At 37.0% G+C, this 19,900-nt stretch overlaps 1 protein-coding gene across 2 annotated transcripts; it reads right to left on the reverse strand.

The window, feature by feature from the left end:
• Nucleotides 1–1,771: 1,771 nt before the first annotated feature.
• On the reverse strand, nucleotides 1,772–18,347 carry FAM98A (family with sequence similarity 98 member A). Of its 2 annotated transcripts, XM_036119091.2 has the most exons (8): nucleotides 18,201–18,347; nucleotides 15,122–15,270; nucleotides 12,650–12,784; nucleotides 9,101–9,285; nucleotides 7,999–8,079; nucleotides 7,344–7,460; nucleotides 3,657–3,824; nucleotides 1,772–3,566 (listed from the first exon to the last, which is right to left on the reverse strand). In XM_036119091.2, the coding sequence occupies exons 1-8, from the start codon at nucleotides 18,251–18,253 to the stop codon at nucleotides 2,901–2,903; spliced, it is 1,554 nt and encodes a 517-aa protein (XP_035974984.1). In that variant the 5' UTR covers nucleotides 18,254–18,347; the 3' UTR covers nucleotides 1,772–2,900. The 2 variants fall into 2 exon arrangements, with proteins under 2 accessions (XP_035974984.1, XP_077912299.1); XM_078056173.1 differs by lacking the exons at nucleotides 9,101–9,285; nucleotides 15,122–15,270; nucleotides 18,201–18,347.
• Nucleotides 18,348–19,900: the final 1,553 nt, after the last annotated feature.

The following is a 19,900-nucleotide window of genomic DNA, read 5'->3' on the forward strand; positions in this document are numbered from 1 at the left end:
ATAGGGAAAAAAAAAGACATTTTATATATAACATCAGGTAACCCTGTGATGTATTTTTTAAGTAAACCCAATGGCCCTATTAAAATAAAATGAATCAAATACCATTCAAAGTACTTAAGAGAGTTAAATGATATGCATACATTCTAAACCTATCTTCAAATGGATATAATATAGGTAAATAATACTTTATATTTAATATTTTACCTACCAGAAATGTAGGTAGGGCACTACCTAAAATATCTAAGTATAAGAATATAAGTGATTTGGGCAGTGGGAAAAACAGGTTAAGTATACATAGAAATGATTTCAAATGCTTTCCCTTAACAAGAATTTATTTAACTCTTCTATGTCCAGCATAGTTGGACACTAGCTCAGTTTGGATCTAGAGCAAGAAATGAAAATGATAGTGGCATATCTTTGATAATTTTCATAGAGAATGTTGACTTCCTGGTGTAGGGAAGAAGCAAAGCACTAACAAAAGGTACTGTCTTTCTCAATCTAAGTAATAGCATTTTAAGATTTCATATATCAAAAATTCCCTCCTAAAAATTTTGTTCTCTTGTTTCTCCAAGAAATTCCCACATTCCCAGTAAGTTCTCACTTACTACAAGTTAAAGTTAAGAATGTGTGTAAAATCAACAGACACGCTCTACACAAAATCTAAGAACTTTATTTTGATATAATAACAAACTAACTGGTGGTTTGAAATCCTATCCGAGAACTTAATTTGTGTCAAAACAGGAGAAACTAAAAGACAATTCTTTTTGGGGTTTATAATGCGGGGAAAAAAATTCTAGTTTGAAGCAGAAAATGAAGATGCAAATTTTAGAGCCATCATGGAGAAATGTATAATTTGCTTGCTTATATGCTCAAATTTGAAAAGCAATCTATTAACCATAAAAATAAATCAATTATATTTGTCAAAAGAATGAAACATATTCATTAGATATACTGTGGAGTCTTTGGTTACAAAACAGATTAAAGCAAATGCTAAGGTAAATGTGAATACATTCTAAGATACGAAACCTTGACAATTTTATCTCTAATAGGAAACTCCTATACATACTAAACATATTTAACAGCATAAAGAGGCTAATACAACTTTCAAGACAAACCTTAAAATCTTTAATGATAAATAAAAGTATTTTAAATTGTCTTCAAGTTTAGAATGGTAAAGCCTAGCCAAAAAAATCTAATATACAGGTAAAATTAACAAAATAATCAAGGTAGGCTTTCAAAATGGTTTTTAGATAGCAAAAGAATGTGCTTATCTCAATAGCAAATAGATTATTGCTATCCTATGGTAAGACATGAGTTGATTCTTTACTCTAAAAGGCCCAAATTAGTAGGAAAAGGAAATACTATTTCTGTTTTTACAAACATATTTTCATTTCACTTCCTTTGAAGAGAAATGTCCCTCATTCTTAGGAAGAATGGAGAAACAAAATAAAACACCAAAAAAGCCCTGAAAGATTAGGGCCATTAATTTAGCTTTGCCTAATACATTGTGTAACAACAGCTACACCCAGTGGCCAGAAATGAGTAGTGAAGTTTTGTAGCTAAAATGTTATAGAAAAAGGTAAATTTGGAAATAGGGTTTTTTTTCAATTTATTTATGGTTTTAGGGTAAGGGTTATTTTTCATCACAAATTATGTTTTAAAGAAACACTCAAGAATTTCTTGGGGAACAGATGCCTTAGCTCATAAGCTTGAAACAAGTATCCACATTAATTCAGTTTTTAAAAGTAGCTAAAATAAAACTCAAACCAGAGAGAGAACATACAGATACTTTATTGCTCACCTTTCACACAAAGCACACCTCCAGCCATTTTCTTTCACAGCTTGACAATGTTTACGTATACAAAAACCCAGCAAGAAGCTTCATGTTGATTTCAGTAAAGGAGAATGTAAAACATCAACTCAGCCAGGCTTTTGTTTTCTGCAGCAATAATAAAGGGCCTCCTGCACTAAGCAAAAATCTGTCCTCTTACTTGGTAGTGCATTTCTTCCATTACAAAAAAAGTCTCCTGCCCAAAGCAAACTAACTTGTATTTGCTGAGCCAGTGGTATTAACTCATGCATAAAACAAATTTGTTTGCTGTTTCTTCTAACAGATTTCAAGTAAAAATAAGGTTTAAGGAGGAACTTGTTTTGAATGGATGCAGGTCAGTCTGAATTGCTATACTATATAAATGCCTACATGTACTATAGGTTCACAACTTAGTTTGCTTTTATAATCTTTACGGATTTTGGCCGTGTTCAAGGTTTTCAGAGTTGAGCATATGGTACAGTATTCCATCAAAAGGATAAGGCTACTGAATGTGCTATCTGTGGAAGAGCTCATTTAATAGGAACTGACCTAAAAGTCTATCATGAAGTAAATGTGGCATAATCTCTCTGAATAAAAAGCCAATCAGGGCAGAACTGTGCTTGGAAAATAGGCATTAGAATACTTTAAGGAGAACACATACAAATGGACTGTTAATATGAGGAAGATTTCCTAGTTGAAAATCTAAAAAAATCTAGGAGAATCCTCATTTCCAAAACCGCTTTTTGAAAACTACTTATTCAAGTAATTTCTTCCCAAAAAAGTATGCATGTTCTGACTGTGGAATTAGTCTACTGGTCAATTAAAGGCAATTTTAATTACCTTTTAAAAAGTTCTTTATATAAAGGAGAGATGTACGTGTTTCTCAAACAAATTTTGTCATGTAAGTCCTTTAAAAAAAAAAACAACACAAACCCAACAGAATTGAATGAAGACCTACAAATACTTATGCCAAGCAGGAATCTGCCTGCCACCTGTGGTCTCACATTAATTCAAAATTGATGCTGGACTCAGGATTCTGAAACTAAGTTTCTATTACTTGAGCTCTAGCAAAGTGTAAGGTTCTGTAGCCTCAACTAGTATAATGTCTTCCCTGTCCAAATCCAGAATGATTATACTGATAACCTCCATGCTGGAAGTGCTGTTCAAATTGTCCCCCTTGGTGATAATTCTGGCTCCCCCTTCCTCCCCAACCTCCTCCCTGGCCTCCACGACCACCTCGGCCTCCGCGACCACCTCTCCCTCCACGACCACTGCCTCGATCATTATGGTGCCCACCATCTTGGTATCTATTGTCCTGCTGGTATCCACCACCCTGGTATCCACTTCCTGTATATGTAGATGTTTGGAAGCCGCCATAACCACCGCCTTGATAGCTACCACTGTGGCCACCACCATGATAGCCACCCGGCTGGAAACCCGAATCTCGGTAACTACCATCTTGGTAGCCACCTCCTCCTCCACTCCCTCCATCTGTCCAGCCTCCTTGATGCTTATTTCCTCTTCCTCCCCCTCGGCTACCATGGTCGTAGCCACCACGTCCACCTCTCCCTCCTCCTTGTTCATGACCTCCTCGTCCTCCATATGAGGAATGTTCATAACCACCTCTCCCTCCTCCTCGACCTCCTGCTTGCTGCTGGGGGCCATCTTGCCTTTTCTGCCATGGTGGCATCTCTGGAGGTGGAGGTTCAATTTCATTGGGTCTACCTCCTCTGTCAGGCACCCTGCCCATCAACACCTATGGGATAAGAAAGATATTTTAAACTACTGTATTTTATTAATAGAAATAAATGTATATTTGAAAGAAAATAAAAGGTACTTCAATCACCTTATTGATGGCACAGGCAGTCTTTTCTCTTATAGAGCCACTGCTTGTCCTTAAAATCTTTGACAAGTCTTGTCTTGCAGCCAGGAGGTGGGCAACAGAAATAGTACTTTTAGGAGATAAAACTGAGCGTTTCGGCTGATAAACCTTTGCTAATTTTTCTGTCTGACTCTGTCGAAGCAAAGTGTTCAAAGACAAAAGTCAATTTTCAAAATGACATAGAAACACTGACGTATTTTTTTTTTTTTTTTATTTGAGAGAGAGTAAGAGCTAGAGAGAGAGCGGGCATACACACAGAGGGAGAGAGAGAGCATACACACAGAGGGAGAGAGAGAGAGAAGCAGACTCCCCACTGAGCAGGGAGCCCGATGCAGGGCACGATCCCAGGACCCCGGGATTACGACCCAAGCCGAAGGCGGACGCTTAACCGACTAAGCCACCCAGGCGCCCCAGAAACACTGATATTAAATAAGTTAAAGACTTCCAAAATGTCTGATAATAATAGTTACTAGGCTTAAGATGGGAGGAAAAAAGTTAGTTATACTCACCATTGTTCCTACCTAGTCAAGAACTACCCTAAGACACAGCTGTCAGACTTGCTGATACAGCAAGGAATAATGTTGGAAAGGGGACACACAGGGTAGAGGAGCTTCCTTTAGGACTGTGGGAGTAAAAAGGTCCCCCGACATTGGTCTCAAACATATTCATTCTATCTATCTAAATATAAGGATGTAAACTCATTTCAATAATTTTGCTTTTGAATTTTCCCATCATCTTTGCTTACAATGAGATAAAAAATGTTAGCTACAGTTGATTTGTTCTAATTAACAGGATACATTTCTTCTGAAGTGATCCCCCGTGTAATACTTTCCTCTATTATAAGTAATAAGTAAGAAAGAAAAGTCTACTTTAACCATTTAGTAGAAGTATAAGTTAATGATTAAGACTGTCAGCTCCTGAGAGACAAACCACTGGGAATCTGGGACACCTTGGCACGTGACTTCAATGTGTGTGAAACACAAGACCGCAAAAGCATAAACAGAAATTTCACACACGAGAAAATAAAGTTCGAACAAATATAAGAAATGTTTTCCAGACAGGAATCAACAAATGCAAATTAACCGGGGTGCCTGGGTGGCTCAGTCGGTTAAGTGGCTGCTTTCAGCTCAGGTCATGATCCCAGAGTCCTGGGATCAAGCCCCGCAGTGGGGAGCCTGATTCTCCCTCTCCCACTCCCCCTGCTTCTGCTCCCTCTCTCACTGTCTCTCTTTCTCTGTCAAATAAATAAATAAAATCTTTTAAAAAAAGGCAAATTAACCTAAATTGTGAGAAATAACAATCTCCTATCTACTAAATTTTGGAAACAACAGCTATAATACACAGTAAAATAGTACAAAGAAAAAAAATATTTGGTAAGTCTGTCAGTTATATGCAGGTACTCAAATATTGATATTGTAAATGTTTAAATTATATGGGAAAAAAAGGATGTAAAAAGGTATGTTTATTAGAATTGTGCAAACAGACAAAGCAAGGAAAACAATACTAAAAATGAAAATAGCTACTGTGGTGAAGACAATGGAATGATCAGTGACTATTTTATTAGAAAAAAATTACTTGAATAATTAAAAGGATAAAGAGAGGGGCGCCTGGGTGGCTCAGTCGTTAAGCGTCTGCCTTCGGCTCAGGTCATGATCCCAGGGTCCTGGGATCAAGCCCCGCATCAGGCTCCCTGCTCAGCGGGAAGCCTGCTTCTCCCTCTCCGATTCCCCTTGCTTGTGTTCCCTCTCTCGCTATGTCTCTCTCTGTCAAATAAATAAATAAAATCTTTAAAAAAAATAAAAAATAAAAAAAAATAAATAAAAGGATAAAGAGATTGTCATTCCATAGCTTGTCTGGAGGGAAGTTTCCTGAACAGGTCTTGTATTTCTTTCTTATGGTCACTTGTGCCTACAGTAAGTGCTCAATGTTTGTTGAATGGAGACAAAAACCTTTGAGAAGGTAGCTTAATGTTTCGAATAAAACTGATTCAAAATGCAATTTCAAAGTGATGTAAGTACATAAATTTCATTATGTGAAACTGGTTCATTTTGTGCAAAGTTATTTCTATAAAGTGATTTAAAACCAAGTTTCAAAATGAGATGATCAGTATATAAATTCCACTCGATGAAAACATAGATTTGTGTAATTTGTATAGTCCTTCCTTATCCTCTCCAATATATTTATATAGTTCATAAAATCATTGTACATTACGGTTCAAAAGAATCTTAAAATAACCCCTAGATTAAACATGGCATTTTAAAGATGTCAGAAGTGGGGAGAGAGACGGAAGCTCAGACAGTGGGTCAGGATACCAGCTGTGCAATCCAGTAAAGACAGGGCCAAAATCAGAACTGCGCAGTACTGCCTCAGCCGGGGCACGACTTCGTTGGTAGATAGTTTTCCAGCTAAGAGGTGCAGGCTTCTTGTTTTTGAATGATTGTTTCTATCAAAGATAACTTAGGAAAGGACTGGCATTTCCTACACAACAGCCATAGGCGAGAACAATTTGCTGCTGGTGTTGATACGGACTAGCTGTGAGATCTCAGACAAAGCCTCCCATTTACTGGGTCTCCGTATTTGTTTGTTTGTTTTTTTCCAGTTACAAAATGAGAGGAGTTAAGACTGATCTCTAACACCTCTTTCCAACACTGAAATACTGTAAATAAATACCTACCCCAACAATTTAGCAGCCAAATAGGGCTGTGCCAAGGTTTAAAGATTTTAGGTGAAAATAACATTATTTAGGAAAACTACATAAAAATTTTTTTGGAGTCAACTAAAATTCAAAAAAAAAAAAATCTGTTTTCAAACATGAATGTACTATTAAGGGAACATATAATACACAACTGGACCAACCTCCCCATTAAGTTCAAGGATTAGTTCCATTTCAGGGTCGTAAGGATGTGAAGTCACGTGTGTCAATTACTTTCTGCTCACTGATCATATAATAGATATTTAATAAATATCTGTTGAATGACCAAGATCTTTACCCGGATTATCTCATTTAATTTGAAGCAAAACTGAAATCTTACCAGATTCTTCAGTTCTCTATAAATACTTACTAATATCTGGTCTTGCTAAATCCAGTATTTCTAATTAGCAAATGAAATTGTTAGCTTAAAGTACAGTAAATGAGTAATTTAAAAATTATTTTAGTGATATTTAGTCTTTTAGTGATTTTCAAATACTCTGTTTCTCCTATGAGTGAGTATTCCCAGTATGGTCTAAAACATATGGTTTTGTTAAAAAAATATTAAAAAGCTGAAAAAAAAATGTTTTCATTATTGCTGAAAGGCTGAAAGAATTGCTACTCAGCAACTCATGAAAGAAAAATTCCTATATGTGTCTCCTATGCATTTCTCTCTCCACTGTATCTAAACTGTGCTAAGCATGTTTAAGTCTCATATCTATAAATATTCTGCTCTTTTAAAAAATATTTAATATGGGGCGCCTGGGTGGCTCAGTGGGTTAAGCAGATGTCTTTGGCTCAAGTCATGATCTCAGGGTCCTGGGATGGAGCCCCAGGTCATCAGACTCCCTGCTCAGGGGGAGTCTGCTTCACCCTCTCCCTTTGCCCCTCCTCCCAGCTTGTGTGCTCTCTCTCAAATAAATAAATAAAATCTTAAAAATATATATATATTTTATATGTACCTTAGCTCTGTCAGACCAGCCAAAAGACTGGACAGTGACATCCAAACGTTTTATTAGCAGCTTTCTCCGAACTTCATATTCATTGGCTATGGCTTGGTTAATTGCTTCTATCTTTTCCTAAAAAAGAAATTTAAAAGACCAGTTAGAATTTAAATGCGCTTGACCCCCTGGTTCCAAAACGGCAGAGACTGTGTCTGTTTCATTCATAAATGATTCCCCAGCACTTAGCACAAAGCAAATTACTTAATACACTACTAAAAGTTATTTTAAGTTCATGAAATAATAGGCTAAATAATGTCTCGAAACATAATAAAGACTAAGTAGAGAATTCTCATTTAGCTTTCCCATAATTTGCTGTGTGAAGTTTAGCCCAATGATGTTTTTGGCTTGAAAGCAACCCATTTGGCAATTAAAAACATACTGAACTTCAATTTATTTTGACCAGCTATGTGAAATATTTACAAATTATGAGATAAGTGTTTCTAATCTTACACAAGTAAAATTCCAAATAAATCTTCAGATTCACAAAAATGGACTCTAAGAATGTCTACCTAGGAAACTACATATTGGAAAACATAACCTAAACAACACAAACTGTCAACATCATGAGATAAGTGGTTCTTTACCAAGACAACTCAAGATGACTGCTACTCACCCAGTGGGCTGGTCCCATTGGCTTCTTCAATAAAGGCTTTCCCACATGGTTAGGTGGAACTTTTGCTAATGTCTCCTTTAACTGACACAAACACATAAATGAATGAATAAACAAATCTAAAAGTTCAACATATCCTCCTCATCTTCCCAATTCCCATCATATCTTGCCATCAAAAGAAGATTCCTGACAGAGGCAAAGGTGGAGGATGTTTTGAAATGTACAGGACCCACACGATAAAGACACTCACTTGTCCCACTCCTCACGTGCCTATGGAAGCATGATTCCTTCACTGTACCTAGAACAGTGCCTGACAACAGTAGGCACTCAATGTGTACTTGCTGAATGGATGAATGAACACACAGAAAAATATGGACTATGAATACAGTGCTGCTCCCCTGTAGAGTTCAGCCAAATTTGTGCATCATGGTGTCCATCTACCCCACAATGCAAATGTACCAATTCTTGGAGTCCAGCAGATATGCATACAGAGAATAACTCTGCTATAACAAATACCATTCTCTTATATTCATTAATTTATTAAAATGGCTTACTCCTAGTCAATTATATTTTAAAAAACCTCTTAACTGTTAAATGTGTGGCATAAAAATAATTCTGAATTATTTTCACATACTAGATTATGTTAGCAGTCAACAAACCTAGTTTGCCAATTGAAACATAAGATTCAAAGTGACCGGATTAAAAATCAAAAACATTTACATCTTTTTCTGTCCAGTCAACGAAAGGAGGGTGGTAACATTTAATGATCAAGAACTTAAAAATTAATTGTGTTAAAGTTCAACGATAAAGTTTTAAAAAGGACTTAAGTCTTCATTCTTTTTACATTATACCTAGCTTATTTTAGCTTATAAATCAAAGTGTAAAGTTTCCTTTTTGAAAGAGAAACATGCTGACAAGTTAAAAAAAAAAAAAGTAAAATACTAACTTCTCTTTAAGGTATCCAGGATTTAAAACCCAAAACTCATTTAGTAACAATTAATAATATGCACATTAGGTTCCCATTAAGAGAAATTAACTTGCTTCATTTCAAACAAATGTAGGACTATGCCTTTAATACACTACAATCTGGTACTAAAGGTCTTACTTTTTTTTCAATCCCGCTGAAGAATTGGAACATAGTTATATTGGCTGGAGGTTTGGACATTCCTAGAGCAATACATATGCCTTTCAACTCTTGAAAGACCTCACTACCGCCTCCTTCTTGAGCTTTTTTTGGAGGAGTATTCACACAGAGCATTCTGGCAGCTTCTAGTTCTGAGATGAGGTATGCTGAAGTAAACAAAATAAGATTTCAAAATGAGATACAGCTACAGTTAATAGTCATAAGTCTGGAGTCACAACTCTATAGACCTAATGATACGTAACTTTTAAAGCTGCAAGAATGGATAAAAACAAGAAAAAAAAAACCATTTTTACCTGCAAATGACATAACATATAAACTGGTTCTGTAATTCAGGTATTTAATCAATATATGTTTAAAGGGTAACTTATAAATAAGTGATTCTTCTTTGAAATGAAAGTATCAAGGTAGATCACGTCTAAAAATCTGGATTCTTATATCCTACTATTCAGGAACTCCAGAACAGGGGCTGGCATCTGTTAACAAATTTACAAAAGGTGGAAGGTGGCCAATCTTCGGCAACAGTTAGAACCGGTTATTATTATTATTTTACTTCTCACCACTGACATGCACCAGTGATATAACTCTCTTGCTCTCTTACCTTCCAATACTTAGGCAGTCTGTTCAGAACTGGCATGAAACATTTTCAAGTGGTCAAAACTTACAAAAGGGGGAAGACATGAAACTCCCCAAAGCTCCTTTCTCATGGCTTCCAGTAGCCTAATGCCACCCTCTCTGTTTAAAGAAAATCCTCTTCCATCCAAGTTCTCAGTATTCCCTTTCCCTCTACCTTCCTCATTCTCTCCCCCCTCCCCACTCCTGAAAAACAACATCAATAAAACTTTCTGATCTTTTCTTGACAGAGTTCTTTTGTATCAATATCATCCCCTCGTGTGTTGATTTCAGCCAGGCATAATGAGGGCTGCAATCTGCTTCAGGTAATTGAAGGTATAAATATTCAATCTTATTCCTTTAACTTTCCCAAGGACATTTAAATTTTTATGAAAGATGATTAATAACCATTGGGAGCTCAGGATTTCGGGTGAGAACCTTCTGACAACATTAGAAAGATAGTTTTGGAAAAAGACATTTTCTGGGCTCTTAAGTCTCATAAAAAGTTCAAAAGAATGATCAGCTTGACTATCTCATTTCCTACACCCAAGGTGTAATGTTAGAACAATAAATACAGCAAGTTTCTGGAAAGGTCATTCTAAATGGCTTTGATGAAATCTTAATGTGTTCCATATAGCAAACTGTAGGAGTTAAAAGATCAAAAAGTAAAATTCCACTGTCATGAAAATAACCACTGTTTTTCTAAATATGGTTTTATTGGAACATTACCACACTCATTTCCATAATCTCTATGGCTGGTACATGCTACAACAGCGGAGGTTAAACAGTTGTGACAAAGACCTTCCGACTCACAAAGCTGAAAATATTTACTGTCCCATCCTTTACAGAAAAAGTCTGCCAACCCTTGTTCTAGAAAATCATATGATTTAATAAACCGGTTCTCTAAATTTGGGACAACATTAACTCAGGCATCCAAACATTAGTTCACCAATACAATTACCATCAGAAAACATTATCTGTTACTGATGTGTTCAAAGTACTAGGAAGGGCACTGGAGATATAAAACAAAACAGATGATCTCTACTGACAATCTAGTTAGGAATAAAGAAGATATGCATTCACGATGAATAATTCTTCATCTATTAGGAACTCAGATATCTGAGGTTTTTTTTTTTTTTTTTTTTTTTTTTTTTTTACCTAAGGGAAATAATCTGACAACCAGAGAGGCAATGAACAGTCAAAACTTCCTAACCAGACACAGGAGAGTCTTTTAGCCACTCATTCAAAGACTATTCTATTTTACTAACAATTCTAATGAGATTGGTTATTTCCCGCCTTGGAACACAACATATTAAAAGATTAAAATCAGTAAGGTAAAGGGTGCTGGAGAAATAAGTAAAATTATAGCATCAAGAGGTGACAACTGATACTTGGAAAGATGAGAAATATTTATACAGAGTGAATAGAGAATGAGCACATAAATACTAGCATGACAGAGAGAATACAAACTGAGGGGAATATTTTAAAGGGGCAACAGCAGAAGCAAAGATAAAGAGGAATGAATAGTGTATGTGTGCATGAATTCCAAGAGCAGCATAACCTTTAGTTGGTTTTAGTCATTTAGTTGAGAAGCAAATAGTTGTATATTACTGAAGAGCTTCTGAGGTGATAGCATATTAAAATAAAGTCTATAAATTGTAACCCTGATCCGAAAATAATATTCAGTGCAGTCTTAAGTAACAGGAAGGAGTCAAAGGCATTTTATAAAGTGGTTTTTGTAAGTAGGAACACTAGAAAGGCCAAACTCTTAGTTCTTTGAAAGAATTATTTATGGTCATTACTAAGCTCTCCATGAAGTTCTTATCTTCCTATGTAAGATAACATCCTGAGTGCCAAAGATTAGGTTTTGGTAGAATGAGTGAGTACACTGTCACTGAGCCAGTTCTAGAAATCACACAATTTGAAGGATACTGAATGCATGCATAAGAACATGCAGCAGTATCAGTATTTAAAGCAGTATCTGATCTTATGTGCCTACCTCCCATCCCCCACAATCATTCAACAAAGGGGAAATTATGTAAGTGATTCTGGAATAACTCAGTGCCTGGGTATAGTGGTGATGAATACATTTTTTAAAAAAACGAACCTTCAAAATTGGGAGCTCATTTTTCAGAAACCAGTACAGTTGTAAAAATAATATTTTAAAAATCCTCTGAACTGTGTCATAATAAGAACTATAATATTCAGTTAACCAAAGCTTAATCTAAATGTGTCTCAGACTGCTACAAAAATTGTGAGTTAAGACTATTGGTTGTGTTTACTGGAGAATTCATTTAAGGCAATAAAATTTGTGAGTCTACTTACTGTTTTTCAGGGTGAAGAAAGGAATGTAGTTAGTATATAAAAAACATGGAAGGAAAGAATTTTCGTAACAATTTCCCAGAATGATCAATAAGCACAGGAACAATTCAAATACTATTCCAGAAAATTTTATACTGTAATGTGATATATTTACAAACAAAACCAAAATCCCCAATTACCCAACCACAAAGAAATATCCACAATATAAAACACTTTAATTTTATTAAAAAATCTTCATTATTCCCACACTACTTTCCTAGTCTATTTTAAAATGTGCTTCCAGTTTAGAACGCTAAGGTTTAATGATCACACACTTGAACACTCGGCGCTAACTTTGGTCATATTAGGTGAAGCGCAATAGTACCAGCAAAGTTAAATGATAAAAGAGTAGTAATTACAAAACAAACGCTGCTACCAATGCATAGGCCCACCATTAGCTTCTAAGTTGGAAATGTAATAGTTTTCTTTAAGTAGCATTCTGAATTAAATCCGTAATGAAATAGTACAACAGCCAGTTTATTAGTCAAAGAAAACATGAATAAAAAAGTAATAGCTACATTCTAGTAGCCATGAACTTACTGAGCAAAAGGAGGCAGTTCTTCTGAACGAGAAGGCGCTTGGTCACATCACCAGATGTCAGTGATAGATATGGACAGTTCATCTCCCCTAGTAGCCCACTCACCTCAAGCTGGAATTCTTCAGCTTCACTCGGGCCTTTTAAGAATTAAAATAACTTTAATAAAAATGACTGTTTTTCCCTTTAGCATAAAAGTTATATATAAACAGAAAGTTTTAATAGGATTTTCCTAGTACAAGTTACTTTGACTTCTAATTCATCCTTTCTCACACCACTGCCAATTTTCTTAAGAAGTTTTCATAACGTTAGTCCCTTTTTTGAGAATCTTTAATCGTTTCCTAACTTCTACCCCATCTAATCTATTTGTCTGCCTTTAAAGATTTCTTCATAGCCTCTATGCTTCACCTTCCCTTGCATATTACTATAGTAGTACCTATGACACGTATGTAGTAGTTACATTTTACCTTCAAAAATATTCTATTTGTGCCAGGCTAGCCTCCCCACTGTCCCAAGAACACTGTCATTTCCACTTCTGTGTCTTCATTTAAGTTATTCCCTGTGACTGATAGACCCTCTACTTTCCCTTCATCTATCAAATCCCACCTCTCCATCAAAGGCCACTGGCTCCTTGATAAGACCTTCCCCAAGTCCTGTTGCACTCAATGATTTCCTCCCCCTGTGAACCACAAAGTGAAGCATTTAATTACTGTACTAATCTCCAGTTTCATTTGTGCCTAATATTCCCAGTGAGATTAAATTTGAAGTTAGCAAACATGACTTGTAGTTCTATGTTCCCAAACATGTTAAGTACAGAGTTCATCTTGTGAACCGAGGAGAAACAATGCTCCTTCTTCCTTACTTTTCTGATGGTTCTCTATCACACAAGGGCAAAATTTAACAAACTTTGAGTCACTTGACCTGGGTCCATTTTCTTTCTTCCTTTTTTTTTTTTTTTAAGATTTTATTTATTTGCGAGAGAGAGAGAGGGAGAGCTAGAGAGAGCGAGCACGAGCAGGAGGGAGATGGAGAAGCTGACTCCCTGCTGAGCAGGAAGCCTGATGTGGGACTCGATCCCAGGACCCTGGGATCATGACCTGGGCCAAAGGCACTTAACTGACTGAGCCACCCAGGCGCCCTGGGTGCATGTTCTCACCTGTAAAATGGGAAGGCTGTATTATCATTGTTTTGCAAACTGTTCTGTGAACTCAAATTCCACAGAACTCCTTTAGAAACAGCTGGGGAGGATGAGGAGAGAGTTGTGCAAAAAGTACTCCCCCTTAATTTCAACTAAACAGGTACACTGTTAACTGTTTTGTATGTTGGCTTCTATGTTTTCGTGTGAACAAAGGGGTTCCAGGTTATAAACAGCTATCATCTACTACAGGTGTTTTCACAAGTTCCTACAATCTCTGAAATGTTAGGTCAGGAGGCAGTGTTAAAGAGTACTGGTTCCCAAACTTGACTGCTGGGGTTGAATTCTGGCTAAATCAAGTACTAGTTGTGTGACCTCAGGCAGTGCATTCAACCTAGCTGTGCTTCCTCGTTTAATGTATAAAAGAGTAATAAAACCTACCTCAGGTTTTAAATGACTTAACACATGGAAACTGCTTACAACATATTGTTTAATAAATGTAAGTTGCTGCTATCATTACTGTTACACGACAGTGTCCTTAGTAATTAGAACTGGCTGCAACTAACATGCGCACATTAAATATACTGAACATGCAAGAAAATGAGCTCTTCAATACGCGATTCTGTGTGGGGGGAAAAAAAGGGATTATGTGTACAGTTCTCCATGAGGGGAGGTTAACTAGAGAGCATTTTTCTTTGTCTCCTATTGTAGGTTTACCTATAGTAGGAGGGAACCAGATGGTGGGGTGTTGGGTTCCAAGCTTTTGTCTCTTTTGCAGAGTCAACAAACTAGTGCTAATACAATAACAAAATTGGCAAATATAAAACAGCTCTCAACACCATAAATCTGATGGACCTGCATCTGGTTGTGATGGATCTAGTGATACATTCCTAACTTCTTAAGTGTTCTCTTTCTCCCCATGCATAACAGAATTATAATGCATTTCCTTTACATGCTATATGTACTTCTGGAATCTAAGAAAAACATCCCAATTTCCAGTTCTAGCCACCGATTTAAGAATAACAAGCCATGTTTCACAAAGAATGGAAAGTTCATATATGCTATACTTGTCTCCCATTTCTGTATCTCAGTAATAAGGTCTTTTCAACTACCACAATGTTTTAGTAGTTGCACAACTATAATCTGTTTTCTCAACTTCCAAAATCACTTTATCTCTATAAATAATGGAGGAAAGAAAAGTATTTGGGTTTCTTTATAAATCTTTTTTTTTTTTTTAATTTACAAAGAACTTAACACTTCAGGTTTAGTACTAATAATGTTCAACTGACAATACCCCAATTTTACTTTTATATTTTGTACCTAAAACTGAATGTTTACTTACTGTTAGTTGCTTGCACATTTTCCTCTAATTTACAGAACACTCTTAATTCAGACACCAGCCAAGCACAGAGTTTGGTAAACTCGGGGGAACTGGCTCCAGCAGAGACTGCCTGAGACAGAGCACCATCTTCCAACAATGGACCCTTGTAACTGGTGAGTAAAAAATTATACTTCAGGAGAATATAAAATCACACCTAATATTTTATACAAACACTATGTATTATTTTTATGAATAAACAATCGTTTCATAAGTTATGATGACCACTCTGCAAACTTACAGATGTAAATAAAATTTATAGAAAAATAAATCTAAAATTTAAATTTTAAGCTAATAAGATCTATTAGAAAAATAAGTTACATGATAACTGCATTTCCACCCTTCAAAATATATATAAATATTTAAGAGACTCATATATACTACTAAATTATGTCAACCTCTATACATTATACTGAAAGCTCTTGCTGTACAAGGATTTTCTTACTTTAACTGAACTGAATATTAAAACCACATTAACAAGAGATAGCTGATTATACTATAGTTTACGATTTAAGTTACCTTTTCTAGAAATCAATTAGGTTTTTTTTTTTTTACTTTTTTTGAAAGCAAAAACTTTCCAGCTAATCATTTATTTCCTTTTTCCATATCTGATGACAGTTAAGGCTATTAAGACATACTAGTACCAGAGGAATGTCTGAATTAATTTAAAAGATTAATAATTGCTGGCAAGTTGATGTCTGGGTGAACTGGTGCATCTGAATCCTAATCCTCTGAAAGTGATTCAAGCATAATTTTAAAGTATTATTAAATATGCAAACATTCATAAAAGACAATAGTAATAATGAACCCCAAGCTAGAATACAGCTAGAACGAAAGATCCTGTCATTTTCAGGGTAATTTTAAAATATATATTCTCCAGAAGATTATTTTATCTTTTAACTGAAATATTGATAAAAACTTATGGAAGATGAAACATTAAATATACTTAAGATAATTTGATGTTTGGAAGTATAGAGATGTTAGAGAAATGACAATACTTGATTCTTTTAAAATGCACCTATGTTTTTATACACTGAATGGAATGGAAAAAATCTTACACAGAAAGTGAGATTATATATAGTCTGGCATCTAGATTCAAAACCACATATAATTAGACATTGCAATAAAGAGACTAGGCCTAGAAATCTCTCCTTGTGCTACACATTCATAATTTGTTAGTTTATTCTACAAGTAGTTATTGAATTCGTACTGTGTGCCACATTAAAGATAAAAGTCATTTAAAATTTTAGTATTTCTCAGTGAATCCTTTAAAAGTACATGTCAATTAATTAAGTATGAATTTTAATGATTGAGTGCCACCAAACTAATTGGTTAGGCTTAAAATTCATAGCAAAGTTTTCAGAAAATCTGATGGTTTACATTACAACTCATCTAGAATATTTACTTGATTTACAATTATTATAGTAAAAATTACTTTTTTTAGTACTCCAGAAAAGAAAAAAAATACAGTTTAAAGGGTAGAAGAACAATAATGGGAAGACATAGCATCCATCACCAATTGCTAGGCAACATCTACCCAAGCAGCACAACCACATTTAAATAAGGCTCCCTTCTCCTCTCATTTTACTACTCCTTCAATGCTAACCCTAAGTGTCACTTCTTCTAGGAAGCTTTCAGGACTTCAATCTTTCCAAGTAAAGGGACCTTCCTCAGTTCTCCTCACAGAATATTCTGACAGTGTGAACTTCTTTTCCACCTCACTTTGACCCATAAATGATCAGCCCAACACTGCCAAGGGGCAAGTGTTCCTAAAGAAAATGTTTACTGAATGAATGGATTTATATGTGAGCAAGCAATTTAGTCTGAGATGTCCACCAAAGAGACCATTTTGCTGAATGTGACTTTTACCTATGCTCTAATCAAAGAAATAAGTCCCCTAAAGTCTGAAATATTCATGAAAATTCAGAGCAAGTTCCAAAAAAAAAGAACAATGGTAATTCACTTTAAGAAAAAAGATTTAAGCACTACCACTTCTTCTCCCAAGAATTTCTATCAGGACAGCAATGACTTAAATGGGCAGACTCTGAGAACCTCACGGTGTCCTTTCCTAAAAAAGGTTCCCCCAAAGGTTTCCATGTCATAGAAAAACCTTCGAGGAAGGTTTTGATAAAGGACTTGTTACTTTATAAATTTAGCTAGCTAAATCTATCTATATATATTTTGGACACCATTTACCTGTAGACAAATATTTAATCACACAATTTGTTTCTGGAACCACATTTAGACCAAAAGGTTCTAAATTCTCAAGTTTTAAAGAGTACACTAATCTCAGTGACCCAGTGAGGTAAGAAGCCCTATTTCCAGCTTCTAGGTACTAAATTACGGTTGGGTAATTGTCAGAAGAGAGGAAATGCACAACAAACACGTAGGGACTTGGTGGCTGAAGATGCCTCTAGGGTAAGGGCTAATGGTGACTCGACGAAGTAGAGTGTCACTGTCAAGGGAAACAGCCAGTGAATGGTTCCCATGAAGGTGGTGACAGGTGAGGTGCATAAGTGAGCTGGCTAGTGGAACGGATGCAGGCATGTGGCTTAGGCAAGCCTGAGTGCATGCAGACATGACTGGGCAAAGGAGATTTTTTGAGAGAAACGGGGTGGGGTAGGAATAGGGGCTCAAGAGAGGAGCAGGAAGTTTGGAGGACAGCTACGAAAAAAAGAGAATCAACTTTGGCAACCTCTTGAGTGAGGGGGTAGGGCAAGAGGATGGGGAGCAAGAAGAGAAGCTCGGGGAGGGGGGTGGCGAGAAGCCAGAGCCCAGACAATGACACGCATGACTGACAAACGCTGCGGGTAACTCGGCTGCAGGGAGCACAGGGAAGGCCTAGGGTCGTCGCTTTAGAAGGGCCCCGACCCGGCAGGGCAGACAGTGGACGTGGCATTGGGGTCCCGGAGCCATAAGGAGGCGACAGTCAGGAGCCACCGGGTGCGGCGTGCAGAGGCAGGTGTCCCCGACTGGGGCGGAGGAGGTGTTCCCGGGGGCCGGCAGTGTGAGGTTTAGGAGACCCGTACCCTGGCAGTCTTACCCTAGATCTTCCAACGACTCCAAGATGTCAGTCTCCATGAGGTCACACTCCATGCTACTGTGGTATTCAAATTTCCGAGTCGTCAGGCTCCCCTCTTCGCCGGCAACGCGTACACTCGCGCATGCGCTGCCCCCCCCCCGGAACTTCCAAATCGACAGCTGGCGCCTCAGCCTCTGCACTGCGCATGTCCCGAGCGTGCGCAAGAAACTCGGTCCCGCCTACCGCCCCACCCCTGCCGGCTAAAGGGTTGCCGGGCGGCACAGTCTTACACATGCGTATTACTGGATAGAGAAGCCGGCGGCCCGAAGAAGGGCAGGAGGACTGGCTGCGTGGCATCTGGGCGTGGGGACCCACATCGAGGGGGAGCGGTCTAACCTTTCTTAATTGGGTGTACGCATGTGCAAATATTGGGGCGAGGCGGGCGCGGGAGGAGCTTGGGGAGGGGGGTTCTCAAGACGTGGCGGGTGTTGGCTGTGAAAACGGAGTCTCTGGATCCCTAGGAGTCACCCGAGTGGATCCCCGCAGCGTGCTGGCGTGTTCTCGCCTGAGCTGTGGGTCGTGCCCAAAGGGAAAACTCCAGTCTAATTCCTTAGGACAGGCGTGGACTGGCCAGTGCCGAGAACGGCACATACCATGCCATCTGATTACCTTGTGGCTGCAGTAGCTTTATTTCAGGATTAGAGAGGCGTCAACTTACCGTTGACACGGATGTGTTCGGAAAGTTATTTCATTCCCCCTGTTGCTTTCTCTCCCTGATTTCTTAAGCCCTTTCCAGACATTTTATTCCCAGGCGTACTCTATTTTAAAGAGTTGGGCGAGGGTACGGGGGCATTCATTCCATATCAGATAGAATAGCATATATTTAAATCCACACAATTTAAACAGCGAATAAACTTTTTCGTTTTTGACGTTTGGCTCCTGTGACATTCAACTCACGAAGGCTTATGATTCCTTGTCAGTTATTGATTGGGTATGTACTTAAAAATTATTGATAAATGAGGAAAATTGTTTCAAAGTGATGGCACATTTAGAAAATTACATTTAACCATGAGTTGGCATAATGCTGAATTGTGTAGGCATTTAAAGAATTTTCACACTCTGCCAGTAAATTTTATTTTGTAGTTCTCAAACATTTTTGTGTCTAATGGCTAAATGCCCCTATTCTTAACAGTACTCCTTTTTTAGTTCCTTATTTTGCATTATCTGGAGTGGGGAAAGGAATTAATGTTTATTATGTACCTATGCTGGGTTTGACATGGTTATTATTGATCCATATTATTTTATGCAATCATAAGCCTGTGTATTACTCCCGTTTTACAGGTAATGACACTAAGGCTCAGTAGCTTAACAATCTGTCAAAAATTATAAGGCCATTAAGGAACTGGATTTTGAGAGTCACCCATATCTGAATCCATATTCCTTCTGATTTGACTAGTTAAATAAGGATTTATATGTAGGATATGAAAAAATAGAAAGATGTAGCTAGTAGAGTTTGTTGAACCCTGTATATATTGTACAAATTACCTAATTATAATGAAAATGAAATAATTATTTGTTCCTATAGGGTTGTTGAAGATGCTAACAAAAAGTAATGCTTAGTGCAAAATCAATTGGGGAAAATAAAGGGTATCATTCTTGACTCACTTTTTGATGTAATAATGCTTTAAAAAGTAAATATTGTCATAATTTCTATAGGATCT

The sequence above is a fragment of the Halichoerus grypus genome, chromosome 10 (genome assembly GCF_964656455.1).
Source record: "Halichoerus grypus chromosome 10, mHalGry1.hap1.1, whole genome shotgun sequence".
In the NCBI taxonomy this organism is placed as follows: Eukaryota; Metazoa; Chordata; class Mammalia; order Carnivora; family Phocidae; genus Halichoerus; species Halichoerus grypus.

What these genes read in the sequence shown, in the direction of transcription:
- FAM98A (XM_036119091.2), bottom strand. Translation starts at nt 18,253, where the DNA reads ATGGAGTGTGACCTCATGGAGACTGACATCTTGGAGTCGTTGGAAGAT. An exon ending in AAATGTGCAAGCAACTAACA is followed by an intron (nt 12,785 to 15,121) that starts GTAAGTAAACAT and finishes AATTCTTAAAAG; the next exon opens with GCCCGAGTGAAGCTGAAGAA. An exon ending in GCTGGTCTGACAGAGCTAAG is followed by an intron (nt 3,825 to 7,343) that starts GTACATATAAAA and finishes TTGCTTCGACAG; the next exon opens with AGTCAGACAGAAAAATTAGC.